The following is a 19,243-nucleotide window of genomic DNA, read 5'->3' on the forward strand; positions in this document are numbered from 1 at the left end:
AATACTAGATAGCGCAATTGTCTAAGTTATTCAATAACTACTGGTGTAAATGTTCTGGATTTTTATTTCTTAAATCAGTTTCTCTATGAAAGTATAAACACAGGCAATGAATAATTACACAATTATCTCCATTTAACAGATATGTCACACAGCCTCTTGTCTAAGAGCTAACTCATACGACCTGGTGAATTTTTGATATGGTAACCCCCAACAGAACGGATGTCACTAGATGGAACCCAACGGGATGATTTCAGAATCCCTTCCAATTGGAAGAACATTGGCTTCCCTTTCCAGGAAAAACATGCGAAGATGCCCATTTTATAAGGATCTTCTTCAAGACAGTCCTATTCATCTCTCATGTTTTAAAATGCATAAAACACAACAAAAGCCCTCCACCTCAAAAGCTTCAAATTCATCTTTGCACTCCTATTTGTTGTACTTGTTTTTTGCAACCACAAAGTAAAAAAAAAAAAAAAAAAACACAGCGTAAAATAGATTCAATATAGCAAACAGAAATAGACCTCGACTTACAACCATAATTCAGCCCAAATTTTCTGTTCTAAGTGAGACATCTGTTAAGTGATTTTTTGCCCCATTTTTCAACCTTTCTTGTCACGGTTGTTAAGTGAATCATTGCAGTTGTTAAGATACTCAACACAGTTGTTAAGTGAACCTGGCTTCCCCATTGACTTTGCTTGTCAGGTTACAAAAGATGATCACATGATTTCAGGACATTGCAACCGTCATAAATACGAGTCAGTTGCCAAACGTCTGAATTTTGATCAGACATGACTACTGGGGTGCTGCAATAGTCATAAGTGTGAAAAATGATCTTAATTCACTATTTTCAGTGCCGTTGTAATTTCAAACAGTTACTGAATGGATTGTTGTAAGTCGAAGACTATCTGTACAATATTTGAGCTTCCCCAGATTGTTAACGAAACACTATTCCAATGATACCCCACAAATCTTATACAACTGATCCGGAAATACTTCTTGCTCTTATTTGTCCAGCCATGTCCGATTTGTTTTCCTGAATGAAAAGACTGGAGAATAAAACAAAAAAGTTCAGGACCCAACACTTGAAATTGTATTCTGTTGTGGACTTGTCATCTCCAATCTTCTGTAGAAAAGAGCTAAGAAGCAACAATGCTTACTTTAATGGTTTTCAAAAGAGAGTGATAAAAAGTAGGTGCTAATTTCAATTCCTTGAAATGCTTCATTGAAGATACTCTGACGTATGCAAAGTCCTTATGGAGTTCTCCAAATTTGCAGATTAATGTATGCCAAAAGAGACAAAACAGTCAATATCAGATCAGATAATATTTTCCCAGAGAGAAAGTGTTCCTAAAAGCAGGAGTAACATTTGTGGATGTTTGTCTTTTGTCTTGTCGTCACAGACTTTAAATAATGGCATCATGTTCATCACTAGAGAAAAAAGAAAGAAAGGGAATTATATTATACACATCAATGGGAGCTGAAGTCACAGAATTATTAAATTAGATTAAGGAACATGCAAAACTTTCTAGACCATCTTTTGTGCTGGGGGAAAAAACTTTAGATCTTCACAAATAAGCTGGGTTCTGCTGATCAAGACAGTATTTAAGGTTATTGTGATTATATGTAAATTAACAAGAGCACTGCTGAATCTTCATATGAATCATATAGACAGCATGATACAGTGCCTGGAGAAGAGACTGATCACATCATGTGAACAGAGCTACTGTAATTCCTCGTAATAAATCTGTTGATGATGATTTAAATTATTTGGCGATCCCCAAAACATGATCAATGGGAGTGAATATTAAGCACTAGGCTGTGCAAGCAATTTTATTTGACAATGCTTGTTACTAAACTTGAGCACAAACATGAAATACAGTGAGTGAACTTGGTGATGTGAAAGAACACAAATAGTTCTCAGTTAGTAACTGTATTGCTTAGCAACTTCACAGGTATGTTTGTTTATATCCCACCTTTACTCAAGGCAGTGAATATATCCAACACACCTTCCTCCTCCTATTTTCACCAAAACAACCACCTGTGAAGTGAGAGACTGACCCAAAATTCTCTGCTGGCTTTCATGGCTAAAACAGGACTTGAACTCACAATCTCCCACTTTCTAGCCTAGGGTCTTAATCATTAGAGCAAACTGATGATGAAAGGGGATGAAAAAGTAACTTTGCAACCAATCCTCGCATTTATGAATTTTGCAGTCCTTTAAAACAAAGAAAAGCTGAAGGAAGCTCTTAAGCAGCCATGGTTTCACTTAATGATCGCCTCAACAGCCAAGATTCTAGTTCCAATTGTGCTCACTAAATGAGAGCTACCTATAATATATTCTCCCTATTATGTGTGTACCCTTTGTCTATTCATTCCCATGGAATGCAACTAAATATACAAATAGAAGTAGAAATGGGGGAAATTAATTCAATAGTTAAAAACAATGAAGGTGGAGAACAGGATATCTGGGCAAGGAACAAGCATCTTGTGATTTATTTACCAATACAGGTTGGTAAAATTCACACTGTAACCGAAAAGAGAATCTCCTGAAGTTAAAAATAATTGAATTGTAAAGTTGTCCTGCATTTGGTAGAACATTCCTCCCATGAATAGGAATCTACAACTACGTCTGATGGTATGGGGCAGGGGTAGGCAACTTTGGCTCTTTTATGACTCGTGGACTTCAACTCCCAGAATTCCTGAGCCAGCTTGGCTGGCTCAGGAATTCTGGGAGTTGAAGTCCACGAGTCATAAAAGAGCCAAGGTTGCCTAACCCTGGTATGGGGTAATGGCTTTGGGAAACAGGCAGAAGAGCCACAGAGTGGACAACTGGTATGTAAAGGTTATCTCAGTCTATAGAAGGGATGTCCGGTGTGGATGGGAAGCATTTCAGAAGGGATCCTCCCTAGTTTTCTGGAGAGTAAAAGGAAAGGAGGTGAGAGTTATTTTCAGTCTTGCAAGATTTTGTTAATCTTACAATAAAGATTTTGGTTGTACTTCTTGGTCGGACAACCACAACCACAGCCACAAAGCAAAAATAGTGTCTGATCTTACTGGAAGGAAAGAAATTGCTTCCTTTGTTACTGTATGCTTAAAAATAAACCAACCAAGCTTGGTGAGCAAAATTCTGGAATTGGACGGGGGAGGAGGGGGAGCAAGGAAGCACAAAATGAAAAACTGCAGCTTCCTTCAAAGGATGAAGAAAAGTTATTCTATCTTAGGACCAGTTACGTGCTCAAGTATATGGCCCCATGCTTTTGTGAACAGCAGGAGGCAAAAGGGCTTGCTTTCTGCTGTAACAGAAAAGGTAGGGTCCAATCAAGGGCTGAAATAGTTCAAAAAAGACGGGATGTTGCAGATCTCCGGGCCTCTACCCATGTGGAGCCAATGAAAGGAAGTAATCGCAGAGTAAACAAAAGAACTCTCATTGTTAGGAAAGGTTACAAAGGGTTTAGTACTATGACATTTCCTCTTGTGCAAGAAGGTGCTAGTCTTGCCTATCAGAGGAATAAAAACATAAAGAGTTAAGATGAAAGCAACCAGAAAAATTACTAACATCCCGTCCTTAAATATTGCTATTTCATTAGGGTTATGAGCCAATCTTAGGGTTCATTGAGTCTATTATTATTGGAGGGGAAAAAAATCAAGATTCCACACCATTAGCAGCAGGGTGTAATATTGTACCTGAGTTTACATTAAAATGTTGGAGATGTATACCTGGAAGAGAACGGCAGAATATGCAAAATCATAATAAACGTCTTCTACCAGGTGAAATCATTGATCAATTTAGTTTAAGATTTGCTTTGGCTCAGCCTATGGTATTATTTATCTGCTGACTTCAAGCGATTCAATCAGTGGGTTTTATGGCTAAATGATGCTGACAGCCTGGGTTTGTAAAGAGCTTTGGTCTCTCCATCTGATCTACCTTGTTGGTCTAAAATAGTGGTGGCGAACCTATGGCGCGCGTGCCAGAGGTGGCACTTGGAGCCCTCTCTGTGGGCACACATGCCGTTGCCCCAACTTTGCCTCCTCCCGTGACCCCCTCCTCACCAGCAGTCCCCCTGGAGAGTCGCTCCAAGGCGTGGCCTGTGCGGAACAGCGCAGCCAATGACATGGCAGCCAGGCAGCGTAGACAAGACTCAGTCCACACACCCCATTGTGCACAGTTGATGCTGCGGGGCGCAGCACCATGGCCGCAATGGTGTTGCTGGGCTGCCTGGGTGATCTGTGGCAGGTCCTATAGGTGGTGAGTGGCCCTGCCGGCGGGCTGGGTGGGGGCACTCGGTCTCTAAAAGGTTCGCCATCACTGGTCTAATATGTCCGAAGTTACAGATTTCATCATCCTACCATTGGTTTCATTACTGAATTAGAAACATGGGTGTCAACCCTGCCAACTTCGTATCCTGTCACATTCTCCAGTGCTCGAGCAGATTACATTCTTCCTCAAACCCTGTCCAGTATTACACTTAGAGAAAGATCAAAAATATTCAACCCAACGTACATGGTTCGATACTGAACACCTCTTTTTGTGTGATAGATTCTGCATCCAATATAGCCAAAGGCAAGAAGTCCAAGAGTCAACACAATGCCACCAATGAAGCTGCCGGCACTGAAGCCCAGTGAGTTGCCTTGAACTGCTGAAACTTCTGTAATGGTTTTTAAAAAAAAAAGACAAAAATGTTCATATACTTTTGCTGAAGTATTAATTTTTCATTTTTTCTAAGAGTGTATATTGTACAGCTCTTTCCTGCAGGTTCTTGTTCTTTTAATTCTTATTATGTTTTACCCTATTTCTTTTTAAGGACATGTAGCTGATGTTGGCTGATCTTGAGAAACTAAGTAGGTTGGCTATGGTTAGTTACTTGATCAGGAGTTTACCAGGATACATTCTGTAGAAGAGAGTAGGAAGCTGAAAAAGAAAAAAAACCCAACCAACTTCCTGGAAGAAACCGCTGACAAATGCTTCTGAAATGTTATCAAGAAAACTGTATCTATGGAAGAAGCAGATGATCTCAAAAGACTCTTTATCTTACTTATCCTTATCCTTTAGCACAGGGCTCTCCAAACTTGGCAATTTTAAGACTTGTGGACTTGACCTACCCAACCAACATGGTTGGCTAAGGAATCCTGGGAGTTGAAGTCCACAAACCTTAAAGTTGCCAAGTTTGGTTTTCTCCGTTTTAACATGCAAATAAAATGAATTCTGTTTGGTTGTAGGAACCTATCTCAAGAGCCTATTCTTTACCATAGCTCAGACCAAGTTGGATTTTTCTTGGCTGATTTTTAGAGCAGGAGTGGACAATTGAGAATCTCTTTTCAATGTCTCTGGAGGACCTTCACACCACCGCTAAACACTTGAGTCATTTTTTTTAATGATTCTGAAATGGGAATAACAACTGTATGAATGCTCTAGAATAGTATAGTTCAGTAAGAATCGGCCACCTACAAACTCAGGAAAACAGAAATGCTTGCTTGGTCTTGCCTATCTTGCTCTTTTGTTCACCCTGTCCTGCACATCACTCAGAAATATTACATTAATGTTAACTTATGTTTTGGAGGATAATTCCTATAATATGTCAATCCCTTTCTTGTAATTGGAGCTGGCTGGCTTTAAATATTTGGAGAAGAATATCACACTACCTTTTAATCTTGTGCTCTCCATTCTACACATGTCCACCTTAAATGTTCCCTCAAAGAAATTTGATCTCCCGGCTTCACTCCATCTATGTTGTTCCCTTCTGGACATATATTGGACAGCTTTCTCACCCCACATGCCTGACATAGGAGTAAGGAATTCTGCATCTTCCAGTGGTTTTGGACTTCAACTGCCATTAAGCCATGACAGCATAGCCAAAGGCAAAGGTCAGTGCTGACATACTTCAAGACATATGAAAAACACCACATTTCTTAACCCTGTTGTATGAACATGTAAACCAACTTGCATTCAAGAGCTACTAGGAAAGGGTTTCTTTTTTATTAATGGTGTCCTTTGTAGAATCTGCTTTTGGGAGGTACCAGATAAGTTGGTTCCTTTCTGATGTTTAGGTGCAAGACCTTTCTTAGGAAAACTTCACAACTGAATTGTTAAAGCACATTAACAAGTTTTATTCTTAGCAAGCAACTGGACTGCCCTCCACTGGATGCTGGCTTAGAATTCTGGGACTTATCGTCCCAATACTTCTGAAATACGTCTGATTGGAAAAGTTATAGCATTTTGGTTGCTCACTACATGGCTTCTCTTGAATTGGTATTAAGGTCATAGGTCAGAAACAAACCAAATACTTGTGAATGTAATAAATTATCCATAATATTCTAATTTTTCACAGTTACCTAGAAGAGATGTACCTTATTTCTATAATTCTGACAAAGTTTCTTTAAAAACAAAGACAATTATGATAAATTGAATGGTGTGAGGTACAAATGCTATCTAGATAACTATCAACCAGGAAGTGAAATATCAGTACATACTTGTTGCCAAAGCGGGCGATGGCTTCGTTACAGGAACTGCAATGGTCTTGTGTGTCCCAGATTCAGTTGGTGAATGCGTTGTACTGGCAGGTACTATAGGTTTAACTGTTTGAGCGGCTATGGTAGGTTGTGCAGCAGGGGTAGTCTTGTTGGTGATTGTTGTGATCTTAGACGTCACGTCAGGATGAGCCGTGGTTTTCACTGATTTTTGGGTGGCATGGGTAACAGTCATGGTCTTTGCTGGTTTAGAAAAACATGTAAGGTTTGTAAATAATGCTTCTGTTACAGGATAGATTTATTAATATATCAAAAGGTATAGTAAATGATTCTTATCATTTTTGGAATAGAAACCTCATAGGAAGCTACTAATTCAGCCATTTTGCAGGTGTTCCTAGATTTGGCCAGAAGTAAAAATGTTGGAACAGGGAATAGTATACATACAGTATTCAGGAGAAGTAATGGACCACCCCCTGAATGGACAGATTTTTAAAGTCCCAAAGAAATATACAATATTCTCTCCGTAGAATGGTATGTTTTGAACTTCCATAAACCAGAAAATGAGAGCTAATTTGGTATATGTCTATGGAGATTCTCAGTCATCTAGGTATGGTTGTCCCAAAGGTGCTTTTCCAGGAGGAAACAAGACAGTACAGTTACCTCCTGGAAAAGCACCGTTGGGACTAATTTGATGTAGTGGGCTGAGACACCAGGCTAGAAACCAGGAGATTGGGAATTCTAGTCCCACCTTGGGCACAAAACCAGGTGGATGACCTTGAGCCAGTCACTTTCTCTCAGCCTAGGAAAGAGGCAAACTACTTCTGAAAAAACTTGCCAAGAAAACCACATAGACTTGTCCAGGCAGTGTCTAATTGGACATGTCTGAACAGAAAAGGGAAAAACTCTGTAAAATACAACTTGAATTAAATAGCAACAGCACTAATAGGGATAAAATAGCTTAAATATACCTTACCTTACACAACAACAAATTAGTTTGCTACCAAGATTAGATGCTACTCATTCCTTGATGTGGCTGGTTTATTCTATACTTTTACTTCCCTAGCAATCAACAGCCACATTCTTTCTGATACAAATCATCAGGTCAGTTCGTAGCTTACCTAATCATGAGAAAATACCCTTTCTTCCACAACTTGTGAAAACTACATTCCATTCTTCGTTTTCATCTTGGCAAGCCAAGCATGCTGTGAGATGTGAAATATTTAAGTTCCTTCCTATTTATTTTTTGCTGCAGTTACATTTTCCCCATTGAGGGGACTGATAGCATTCACGTGGGCGTGATACCCCAAAGATACACCATTCCTGAATCACGTATTTGGGAGAACAGAAAAGAAATATAACCTACCTATTTCTACATCCTGAATGGAAACCTGTGTCGGGTATTTCACGCCATTTATACACCGATGTATTGATTTATATTTTTTCTATCTACAGTATAATGATTTCTGTGCTGATTTATTGATTGATTTATATATTGGGAAACTCCTGGAAATTTTAAATCTCCTTAGGCAATACAGCTAATCCTAGACTTACATCCAGAATAGAGTCCTAAATTTTTGTTGCTAAATGAGACAGTTAAATGTGTTTTGCCACATTTTATGGATTTTTCTCCCACTGTTGCTGGGTGAATCTTTGCAGTTGTTCAGAACTTGTTAAGAACTCAAGAGTTTTCTGGGTTTTAGCTTGATGCTTTTAACCACTACACCAAACTGGCTATCACACCTAGGTTCAAATTCCCATAAAATTACAAAGCTCATTACATGATGCTGAGCCAGTTGCTTCCACTCAATACTACAGATCTTGTGAGAATAAAATGTGGTAGGAGGGAATAAATCTTCTTAGACAGGAAAGGCAACATGTGTATGTCACAATTGAAAATAAACAGCTCTTATCCCCTAATGAGACAGGCATAGAATAAGCTGTGAGATATTTGTAACATCTTCCGCAGAAGCGTCTGTGAGCCATCCAGAAAACCAAGGAAAAGAGGAATGCAAATATTTATGTGCAGTCACCAGGACATTGCAGTTCGTGTTTGGGTTTATAGCTGTTATAGAAGAGAAGGGATAAAACCATCTGCATCATTGTGGCTTGCAAATCCAGAGGAGTGTTTTCAAAAGGAAGCAGAATGCTCTCTGAAGAAACTCAACACATTGGAAAAAAATGTCCCAACTTAGGCTCAGCTTTTCATCTCCGCCATGTTTAATTATAATCACAAAGTTGGAGATAAACAGTCTCCAAGAAGGGCAAATCCATCCCTCTTTTAAGTAACGACTTCAGTGTCAAACTTTCCTTACCTAAAGAAATTTAAATTTAAATTATCATTAAATAAAATCTCTCTCCCCCTTCCCCCAAACAATTCAAGAGTAGACACTCTTCAGAACTTGAAAGCATTTTGCATCATGGCTGTCATGGGACAGTTGTCCATTCACAAAACAGCCGATATGTAGCCTGAAATGATAGGAAATAAATGATAAATTTTCTTCATGCAAATAATCTGTTCTGAGTGTCTTTTCCTAAATACCTTTTATGCATGAAGTATCCAACTACCATTTTTTTTCATGAGTTATATTTTAATTTGAAATATGAAAAAAACAACAACAGTGCTTAGGTCAGAATTGTTATTTGAATCAGGGAAAAGTGGGCATCAAAACACATTGCTCAGTTGTAGAAATGCTCTGGGGATTTTTACAGCCGCCTTTATAAACGGAAGTTGTGGAGAATGGTTATCTTTAGCACCTTGGAAAGAAATCAGCTGTGGTTTCAAAGTTTAAACTGAAAACTTCCTGAAACAAGCCTAACTCATTTGTTTTTCTTGTCATTTGGAAAGCTATTGTCCCCCTGCCCCAAATATCATTTAAAGACAATATTAATTATGGGCAAAAGGATCAAGGCATTTGCTTGGCGAAATACTTACCTCATGACATGATCCTTTTGTGAAGCATGCATGAAATATAGGAACAGATGCAGTAATTGTGTAGATCACTTCTTGAAATGTTGATAAACAAGGCATGCCACCATTTTTTTTCCCATTTATAGCATGTGATTTTTAAAAATGAGATAATCATCTTGTTCTTTTGCCTACTGCATTATAGAACTAACTAAATTTAACATTTTCACCACTTTCATTATAAATACAAGGTCCTATTTTTGATTAGGGTGACTGAAAGTGATTTGGAGAAGCTTTAACATTTATCTTTCCACTTGTTTTATTTTGAAATTGGAGATTGTCCTCTCCTCTCCCCTCCCCCGCGCTCCCCTATAACACATAGATTCTATCATGAAGCATGACAGAAGCAGAGATTGAAGGGCAATTCTTAGGCAGGATGGAAACAGAAAGAAAATATTCTGACCAAAAATCAAATAAGCCTAAATATACTTCATGAACTGCAACCAATGCATGTACAGAAAAAGAGCAAGAGGCAGAAATATGTTCTGATTATGTTACTTAGTTAGATAATAAAACCTCTGCAAGAAATAAGCAAGTTCTGAGAGCACCAAGGACCCCACAGCTCATCAGTCTTATTTCCTGATTTGCATTCAGCATAAGCTACAAAAGAATAGAGATACCAAACGTTGGTGTATAAGGCCAATCTCTGCCAAATGCAACCTCCATTTCTGAATTTTCCTTCAAGTCCATCCTGACTCCTGGTGACTCTATGGACAAGACCATGCAGTTTTCAGTTTGCCATTGGCCCTTTCTAGGACTGTGAGTGTGCCAAAATCATCCAGGTGACTTTCATGCCTAAGGTAGGATTAAAATCATAGTCAATATTCTTACTCTAGTAGTTCCTTAACTATTAATCCAAGCACACAACATTCTCTCGCTCTCATTCTGAATTTGCATAAGCAAAAGGCAGGAAGCTATAATAAAGTCTTCATGACCCCCGGGACACTGCGACCATCATAAATATGAATCAGTTTCCAAGCATCCAAATTTTGATCAGGTGATCATGCAGACGCTGCAATGGTCGTAGGTGTGAAAAAAGGTCATAAGTCACTTTTTCCACGGCTGTTGTAACTTTGAACGATCATTAAACGAGTGGTCGTAAGTCAAGGACTACCGATACAGGGAAGATGTGTATGCTTATTATGCTGCCCTTAAGATAGTTCGGGTGCTATCACAGCTTCTATAAATAGTTGTTTGGAGGAACATGCTTGTTATTTGACAGATGAGTCTAATTAAGCCTACAGAAAACAAGAACACCACCCTTTTTCTCTCTCAGATGCTGTCATTTTGCTCCAGGAAATAAAGCCAGAAAAGACCTGAAAGATCAGAAAGTACCTCTATTAACTCACAGTTCAAGCTTTTGTCTCTTTCTCTCTCTCTGATAGCCTGTAAGCAAACTTCCAGCCAGGCAGATAGCAACAGCAACCTATACCTCCAGTTCTATGCCTCACATGCAAATCCTACCAAGTATACAATACTCAAGCATGATTACAGGGTTACTGGTAGCATTAGGACTTTATAAGTTCTTCCCTAAAGCTGTAGCATTATCTAGAACAATTTCTCAACCTCAATATCTTTAAAATATGTGGATTTCCAATGCTCAGCTTCCCCCACTAACTGGGGCAATTCTGAGAGTTGAAATCCATACATCTTAAAGTCTCTGAGGTTGAGAAATGCTGTTCTAGAAAGTCATACTCAATTTCCATTACTTATTTTTCCAGGAATTATTCTCCATTCTGAAAGAACGGTAATCAGTGATAGACTTCCCTTTTTTAGCTCTTGAAAGCCAGTGCAGTGGTTGAGAGGCCCTTTGCCCATACATCCATAGACTTTGAATCTCAATCTTTCAATTGAAAAAAAAAAAAAAGACAGAGAGAACGTAACATTCTGTCACATGACCTGTTCTAAAGAAGAAAAATGAAATCACCCTGAATGGTGGCACTCTTTTCCAGGTGTAATTATTCATAACATATTTGATTTGGGAAAAAAAAGTGGGAAAAGAAGAATTTAAATTTGTTTTGAAGAGGGTTTGAAGAACAAAGCAGCGTAAGAAGGAAGTTTACCTGTTGTTGAAGAATTACTTATTGTTGATGAGCTTAAATGGGCAGCAGAGGTACTGCTGACAGTTCCCTGTACGGACTCTGAAATAAAACAGATACATATCAAAGTAATTTGTGCAATGTTTCCAATCTCTTCTTAAAAACTTCCAGTGTTGGAACATTCACAACTTCTGGAGGCAGGTTGTTCCACTGATTAATTGTTTTGTCAGGAAATTTCTCCTTAGTTCTAGGTTGCTTCTCTCCTTGATTAGTCTCCATCCATTGCTCCTTGTCCTGCCTTCAGGAGCTTTGGAGAATAGCTTGACTCCCTCTTCTTTGTGGCAACCCCTGAGATATTGGAACACTGCTATCATGTCCCCCCTTGTCCTTCTCTTCATTAAAGTAGACATACCCAATTCCAGCAACCGTTTTTTATATGTTTTAGCCTCCAGTCCCCTAATCATCTTTGTTGCTCTTCTATGTACTCTTTCTAGAGTCTCAACATCTTTTTTATATCATGGTGATCAAAACTGGATGCAGTATTCCAAGTGTAGTCTTACCAAGGCATTATAAAGTGGTATTAATACTTCCCATGATCTTGATTCTATCCCTGTTAATGCAGCCTAGCACTATGTTGGCTTTTTTGGCAGCTGCAGCACAGTTAGCTCATATTTAAGTGATTGTCCACTAGGACTCTGAGATCCCTCTCACAGTTACTACTACTGAGCAAGGTATCACTTATACTGTACCTGTTTGTTCACTAAGGTTTCCTATCAGCTCTGATGTTGCTTCTGAATGACTGGTACTGCCTTTGAGGGAGCAGGTCTGTCAGGTCTTCTAGGACTCACTACTACCATTAGATGGGCAGGTGAAAACCATAGTCAGTGCTGGTGTACTAATGACAGACCTGCCTGAAGCAAGAGGATCTTGCAGAAGTAACTCTCAGCACTACTTGCCTAGACAACTACAATGTGCTCTGCATGGCCTTTAAAGATCAATACAAGAGAATATTTGTAGCTCAGGGTTGAATTGTGGAATCCTTGGTGCTCTCTGTGCTTGGTTGCTTTCTTGCAAATGTTTCACTATCCAACTAGGGATAATTTGCAGACATTTCACTATCCAATTAGGAGTACTTGAGAAACTGAGCATCTAGGCCAAGCTAAATCCAACACTAAACACTAAAGAATTCCTGGAAGTGTGGAACTCACACGTATCAGCCATCAACAGACACATAGAGATAAATGACATCTACATACCACTCAAAGAAACAATTACTAATTAAAATGGAAACAAAAAGACCAAAATATCTGTAATATCTGTTGTAATCAACATCCAGATAAACTGAGATTAACATCAGGATTAATACCAGACCAACAATCAACCATTAAACAATACCTTAATCAAGGAACTACCAGTGCAGACAATCAAACATTAAACAGCCTAATCAAGGAACTACCAAGAAGAAAATTAGACTTTCACCAATACTGACAGGGCAAGCCACTTGTACATAAACAGAGAGTAAACTTTATTTTCTTCTAGCACTGCTGATGTTATCTATTTGGGTAATGAAATGTCGGGCAGAAAACAACCAAGCTCAGAGAACACCAAGGACTTCATTTTGAGTATCAACAGGAAACTGAAGTTCATGCAAATTACAATGGCCCACGTGCTAACTGACATGAAACGCCATTAACATATTTCACCTATGAGGCCTGTATTGGTTACCAATAGGTTTTAGGGTACAAATTAAAATACTGTTTTTAATCTACAAAATAGGACTGATGCCTTCAACTAGAATTGACCCTATGGTACAAATGTAATGATAACAATTACTTCTATGGGAAGTCAGCCCACCCCAGAGAAAGAAATATTTTGGGGAAATATTACAGATGGTCCTCAACATATGATCGTAATGGAACCGGCCCATTACTGTCGTACGTTGTGACTAATCCAATTTTACGACCTGTTTTGCAGTGATCATTAAATGAATGCCATGGTTGTTAAGCAAACCCACTGCTCACTACAGTGTGGTTTTGCTAAAAACTGAAAGTAACTTGCAGTAAAATGGTTTCTAAGCGACTCGTCATAAGTTGAGGACTACTTGTACTAGCAACAGTTATGAAATCGTCTATCTTGGACAAAGCTGGTGTATTTGTTACTTTAGAATATACCCCTTCCTTTTTGTATATTATCCTTTTTATATTTGTTATATTCTTTAGTTCAGTATTTCTCAACCGTGGCAACTTTAAGGTGGCAACTCCCAAAATTCCCCAGTTAGCAGCATGGTATAGATTGCACAAATCTTCAGCTACAGAAAGCACAGTGGTTCAAATGTTGTGATTAATGTTTATTTTAAAGCTAGCGGACAAGCCTCTCTTGTCACAATGAGTCTCTACATTTTTCCCATGGCTGATAAAGCACAGGCTTCTCTCACACATGCATATTCTAAAAGCTGAGGCAGAACTGTTAGATGCAGAGAGCTTAGGCTGTTTTTTAAAATCCTTTTCAACAAAGTCTGCATATCACAAAGTGAAATTTTAGAAATCTATCAAGAGATTTGTGGTTCGGATAGCAGTAGCACTTAAGACTTATATACCGCTTCACAGTGCTTTACAGTCCTCTCTAAGCGGTTTACAGAGTCAGCATATTGCTCTCAACAATCTGAGTCCTCATTTTACAACCTCGGAAGGATGGAAGGCTGAGTCAACTTTGAGCCGGTGAGAATCGAACTGCTGAACTGCTGGCAGTCAGCAGAAGTAGCCTGCAGTACTGCATTCTAACCACTGCACCACCACAGCTCTTAATCAACAATCAATCTGATGAACCTTAATTTAGCAGACCAAATACAATCTTGTGTCCAATTTTTAAACCATGATTTCTGCTGTTTTTTGAACTAGAAATTATTCACAGACATTTCTTTCAGGTCTATGAGGTACATCGGACCAAGAAACCCACTCCACAGGAAGACTGTATCTCAGTTAAACTGAAATAGGCTATAGGAACAAACTTGAAAGTCTGCTTGTGTTTAAATTTCCTCATTTTTTATATTCCAATTGAGTCAGGGTGGAGCCAGCTTGATGCCTGATATCATCACTTTTCCCAGAACTTAAAAAATGCTTCTGCCGTAATTGTTTCTTTAACAGTTTTTGAATATTCCAAGGCGCTCTTGATGGGTCTCTACTATTTCTTAGTTCAGACACTATTCAAAATGAGGTCTGCAAATTGTTATAACTTTGGACTATCGTAAATTTTAGCAAGCCCAATTATGCAATTGGAAATAATAATCATGCAAACACATTGCCCAACTGGAGATGGAAGTGAGACAACAGAAAAGCAATAAAAATGCAGCTGCTTGATTCTTCTACACAGCAATCCTTTTCATATCTGCCATCAGCTATCAAATTTCAATATTTAAGATGACAGAAGAGAAAAATCTTAATTGCCTGATATTTCCACCCAGTGTTTGACAAATGATCTTCAGCATGACACTCAAAGAAGAGATACAGCCCTTGGACCACAAAAGATTGTGTGTTTGCATCCTACAATATTTTCTTAAAGCAGATGGCAGTCTGCTCATTTTGTTGCCAGCTGTGAGATAGATTCCATTAGTCTTAGCCAACCAGATAGTCTGTATGGAAAAAACAACAACATTCATACAGTTTGTGTCAATGGTAGCAATATAATTCAAATATCAAATTGCAAGAATAAGACATAAGCTTCCTTGCCGGATAGCAAAAAGAGAGGTTGATGTTTGCACCCTTTCTCTTCAAGAAATACTGGCTTGATTTCATGTTTATTTTGTGTCATCCTATTCAAGATGCTAGTCCCAATGCATAAGCAACTGCTGTCTTCAAGAACTGTATATTAAACTAATATACAGTTAAAACCAATGAAACTAATCAAGGAGAGAAGCAATTTGGAATTAAGGAGAAACTTCCCAACTTTGAGAACAATTAACCAGTGGAACAGCTTGCCTCTAGAAGTTGTGGGTGCTTCATCACTGGAGGTTTTTAAGAAGAGCCACTTGTATTAAATTGTATAGCAATGGTTCTCAACCTTTTTAATGCCGTGACCCCCAACCGGTTGTAAGTCAAGGACTACTCATCCGGTCGTAAGTCGAGGACTACTCGACTGGTGCAGCACCGTTTGCAGAATGGGACTTTTGGCGGGCTCAGGAGGGCAGAGACAGCCTGGACAATTCCTATTGGCGTTTGAAAGCCAACAGAATTAGACTCTATTCAGGAGAGTCTGTTCTATTGGCTTTCAAAAGCCAATAGAATAAAAGGGAGTAGCACAGCTAAGGAAAAGGGGAAAAAAATGGCGGACAGCTTTGTTTGGCGACCCCATGAAATGGTCATTCGACCCCAAATGGGGTCCCGACCCACAGGTTGAGAACCACTGTTGTATAGGGTCTCCTGCTTGAGCAGGGGGTTGGACTAGAAAAACCCCAAGGTCCCTTCCAGCTAGGCTGGCTGGGGAATTCTGGGAGTTGAAGTCCAAACATCTTAAAGTTACTAAGGTTGAGAAACACTGCACTAGAATGATCAATGTGCATATGATGTATTGTACAAAACCATCTCCTAAGCCAGCCTGAGCTCAGTAGGACTTACTTCTGAGAAACTACGAACTTTATTGCACTCAAGCCCAACCTTACTTTTTAAAATTATATTTTCTTTACTCTTCAAAACAAGAGCCCTCTTAGAAGCAATCTGCATATGTGACTTTCCCCATTGCCTTGCATGTTGTGAATGCTCTTTTAAGGATGTGTTCATAACAATTCTTTTAAGTATTGGTCAAATTATTCTGGGACTGGATTCAGCCGATGGACATCTAGTTTATTTATTTATTAAATGTAATATGCCACCCATTTCATTGTTGAGCAACTCCAGAAATTTCTTAGAATGACCTGCTTTTTCACTTGGAGTCTTCAGCCAAATACCTTTGATTTGCAGTCCATTTGTGGTCCTCTAAAGAATGTGCTGGCACCTGTACACAAGAGCAGTAAAGACCCTAAGCCACTGTCCCATCTCTCTGATTCAGACCTTCCAAATAACAGTAGTTTCCTCCCACACATTTGTGGCAAACTCATCAAGTTAGCCAAGGCTGCTTGCCCGATATTTCTGCCCAACACACAAAACAAGAATTGTTTCCCGCCTGCTTCTCCCAAACTGTCAACCTATCATTACCATCAGCTTGACCAGAGGTCTCCAAACTTAACAACTTTAAGACTTGTGGACTTCAACTCCCAGAATTCTGCAGCCTAAGTCTTAAAGTTGCCATGTTTGGGGCCCCTGAGCTTGATAGGCCAGATTCTGATCCTTTGCTGCCCTCTAGGACTTTTTCTTTCTCTTTCTTTTCTTTTCTTTCTTTCTTTCTTTCTTTCTTTCTTTCTTTCTTTCTTTCTTTCTTTCTTTCTTTCTTTCTTTCTTTCTTTTTCTTTCTTTCTCCTTCCTTCCTTCCTTCCTTCCTTCCTTCCTTCCTTCCTTCCTTCCTTCCTTCCTTCCTTCCTTCCTTCCTTCCTTCCTTCCTTCCTCCTTTTATTGACCAATGTCCATTTGGAGAAAATACACTAACAGAGAGAACAGGATATATTTGAATATATTTGTATATATATGCAACATTTACTTCTTACTGACACATACAGCTTCCTGCATGTTTGCAGGATATGCTTTCCACAGCTCAAAAAAGTTTGTTCAAATTTGGATATGGCTGATTGGATTAGCAGTCAGGCGTAGATTTATAGCCTTACTTGGAAGAAGCAAGTTGTCTGGCAATTGATGAGGCTTGCTTCTTTGTCTGTGTTTTGACTCAATATGGCAAGCTCTGTTCATGGTTTGTTTTGATTTTAGGAAGATTGCTCTCCACCACAGTCAGAGCAATCTTAGAAAAGGCAAAGCACAATATTGCAGTGTTCTAACACCTTTCAGATTATGCTGCAGTAATTATGATATATAACTCTGTTAACAAATGAACAATGCAAGTACCCTAGCATTGGAAAAATAACAATAAAGAGTACAACGTTGCAGAACTATGAGCATTTACAAGAGACAATGAGAGTTCCAGAACAAAATTAGTTATCTGTACAAAAGTGAGCCTCTAGAGAAAACGGAACAATCTCTTTTGATAAATGGGGCTTGAAAGAAACTTTACAATGTGGTAGGTACATTTTTTCCTGTTCCAATCAATCAACCGTATCTCCCTCCCCCCAGTTCCATCCCCCATTCCCACCTGTCTTTCCAGCCACCAGCATTCCTAGGTCAAAGTTCATGTAATCCCTGGATTTCTCCATCCCTGGCCTTTCTCCCTCCACCTCCCAAAAAATTATAATTTTGGCAAACTTCAGGATGTTTTGAACCAGTGTTTTTCAAATTTGGCTACTTGAAGATGGCGAAGACGTCAACTGCCAGCAACTTGAGCATGCTGACTGGGGAACTGTGGGAGTTGAAGTCTTCACATCTTCAAGCTGCCAAGTTTGAAAAACACTTAACGTTAAAAGTTGCATTTTGTTTCTTTTTTTGCCCCGTTATTATTTTAAAATCAGTCAATAAACAGAAAGTTTGAAAAAAGATGGGTTTAAACGAGGGATAGACAATCTGATGGGTTCTGCCTTCCCTTAAGAAAAAAGGAGCCATCTGTCCATAACCTGCCCTACCTATCCATGGTTCTATAGTATTTATTTTATTTAGATATCATTTTTAACCAGGAGTTCAAAGCAATATACAGGGGAAGGGGCTCTCTGTTAACCTCGCAACAAAACCCTGATAGAAGGTTGGGCTGAGAGAGAGTAGATGACCTCAAGTCGCCTACTGAGCTTCCACAGTTCACTTCGGATCACTCCAGACCGGATCCAACACCTTCCACACGCCTGCGCCCAGAAGAATTGCTGGACCCTTTTCCTGCGCAGGCATGTTTGACTCGGAGTTGAAACTGGGTTTTTGGCACGTGTGCGGAGGAGCGAAGGGGCTGCGAGCCACACGGGTCTCCCTTCTTCCAGAAAGAGCAACTCCAAGAGACCCTTTGAATCCGACGGTCCCCAACTGGGAGAGTCGCCTCGGATCCCCCCTCTGTCTCCCCAAAATCTGGCGGGGGGGGGAAACGATGGGGAGGCGCCGTCCTCGGAGAGCCACGAGTTGGGGAAACGCGGAAGGAGAGGAAATTCTAAGACGGAAAGTGTTTTTTTGGAGGAGAGAACCTCTTGTCGGTTCCCAGGGAGGGGGCATTTCCCGGGATCACCTACCAGAAACGGCAGAAAGGCAGAAGGGGCCAAGGAGCACCAGCAACGGCAGCAACAGGTTCATGGTGGCCTCGGCGGGAAAGTTCCTCCCAACAGCTGGAATCCGGAGCCTCGATGCCCTCCAGCTGTTAGCGCCAGCCAAGAACTACCCTGTTTACTCCTCCGCGCACCACTTCCTTCTCGGCGCGCAAGAAGGCGCGCCTGCTCCGGTTAGGACCCCGGGGCGAGCTTCCCACGTGACGCAGGCAAAGGAGGCGGGACGGCAGGTCCGCATTTGGACAGGGGTTCTTGGACAATCGTCTTCGGCTCTGCGGGTTAGAAGCCCCTGGCTGGGCTGGCGGGGTTTCCTTTGCCCCCTTCGCAGGGGAGACTCCTCCACCCCCCGCAGGCCCGGCTTCCTGGCAGCCTGAAGTGGGCGCGCCAGCGGTGCCCAAATCCAGAACGATTCCCGAAAGTCAAGGCACGCCTCCACGTGCAAAGCAGTCTGCTCCCCCGCCACCCTCGATCCTGCCTGACGGGTGTATGGCGGCTCCCTGCGAA

At 40.1% G+C, this 19,243-nt stretch overlaps 1 protein-coding gene across 3 annotated transcripts; it reads right to left on the reverse strand.

Moving 5' to 3' along the window:
• Positions 1–784: 784 nt before the first annotated feature.
• On the reverse strand, positions 785–18,992 carry TMEM123 (transmembrane protein 123). Of its 3 annotated transcripts, XM_039320686.1 has the most exons (7): positions 18,707–18,992; positions 16,409–16,455; positions 11,494–11,571; positions 10,051–10,225; positions 6,469–6,708; positions 4,502–4,646; positions 785–1,428 (listed from the first exon to the last, which is right to left on the reverse strand). In XM_039320686.1, the coding sequence occupies exons 4-7, from the start codon at positions 10,151–10,153 to the stop codon at positions 1,404–1,406; spliced, it is 513 nt and encodes a 170-aa protein (XP_039176620.1). In that variant the 5' UTR covers positions 10,154–10,225; positions 11,494–11,571; positions 16,409–16,455; positions 18,707–18,992; the 3' UTR covers positions 785–1,403. The 3 variants fall into 3 exon arrangements, with proteins under 3 accessions (XP_039176620.1, XP_039176619.1, XP_039176618.1); XM_039320685.1 differs by lacking the exon at positions 16,409–16,455; XM_039320684.1 differs by lacking the exons at positions 10,051–10,225; positions 16,409–16,455 and having other exon boundaries at positions 18,707–18,955.
• Positions 18,993–19,243: the final 251 nt, after the last annotated feature.

This window comes from Crotalus tigris, unplaced genomic scaffold, assembly GCF_016545835.1.
Source record: "Crotalus tigris isolate CLP2741 ecotype Arizona unplaced genomic scaffold, ASM1654583v1 scf7180000023684.367845, whole genome shotgun sequence".
NCBI lineage: Eukaryota > Metazoa > Chordata > Lepidosauria > Squamata > Viperidae > Crotalus > Crotalus tigris.

Excerpts from the sequence above, each read along its gene's own strand:
- TMEM123 (XM_039320684.1), bottom strand. The coding sequence starts at position 18,767 with ATGAACCTGTTGCTGCCGTTGCTGGTGCTCCTTGGCCCCTTCTGCCTT. Across the intron at positions 4,647-6,468 it reads ATCGCCCGCTTTGGCAACAA|AAGTTTCAGCAGTTCAAGGC; the intron begins GTATGTACTGAT and ends AAACCATTACAG. Across the intron at positions 1,429-4,501 it reads GGTGTTCAGTATCGAACCAT|TGATGAACATGATGCCATTA; the intron begins GTACGTTGGGTT and ends TTTTTTCTCTAG.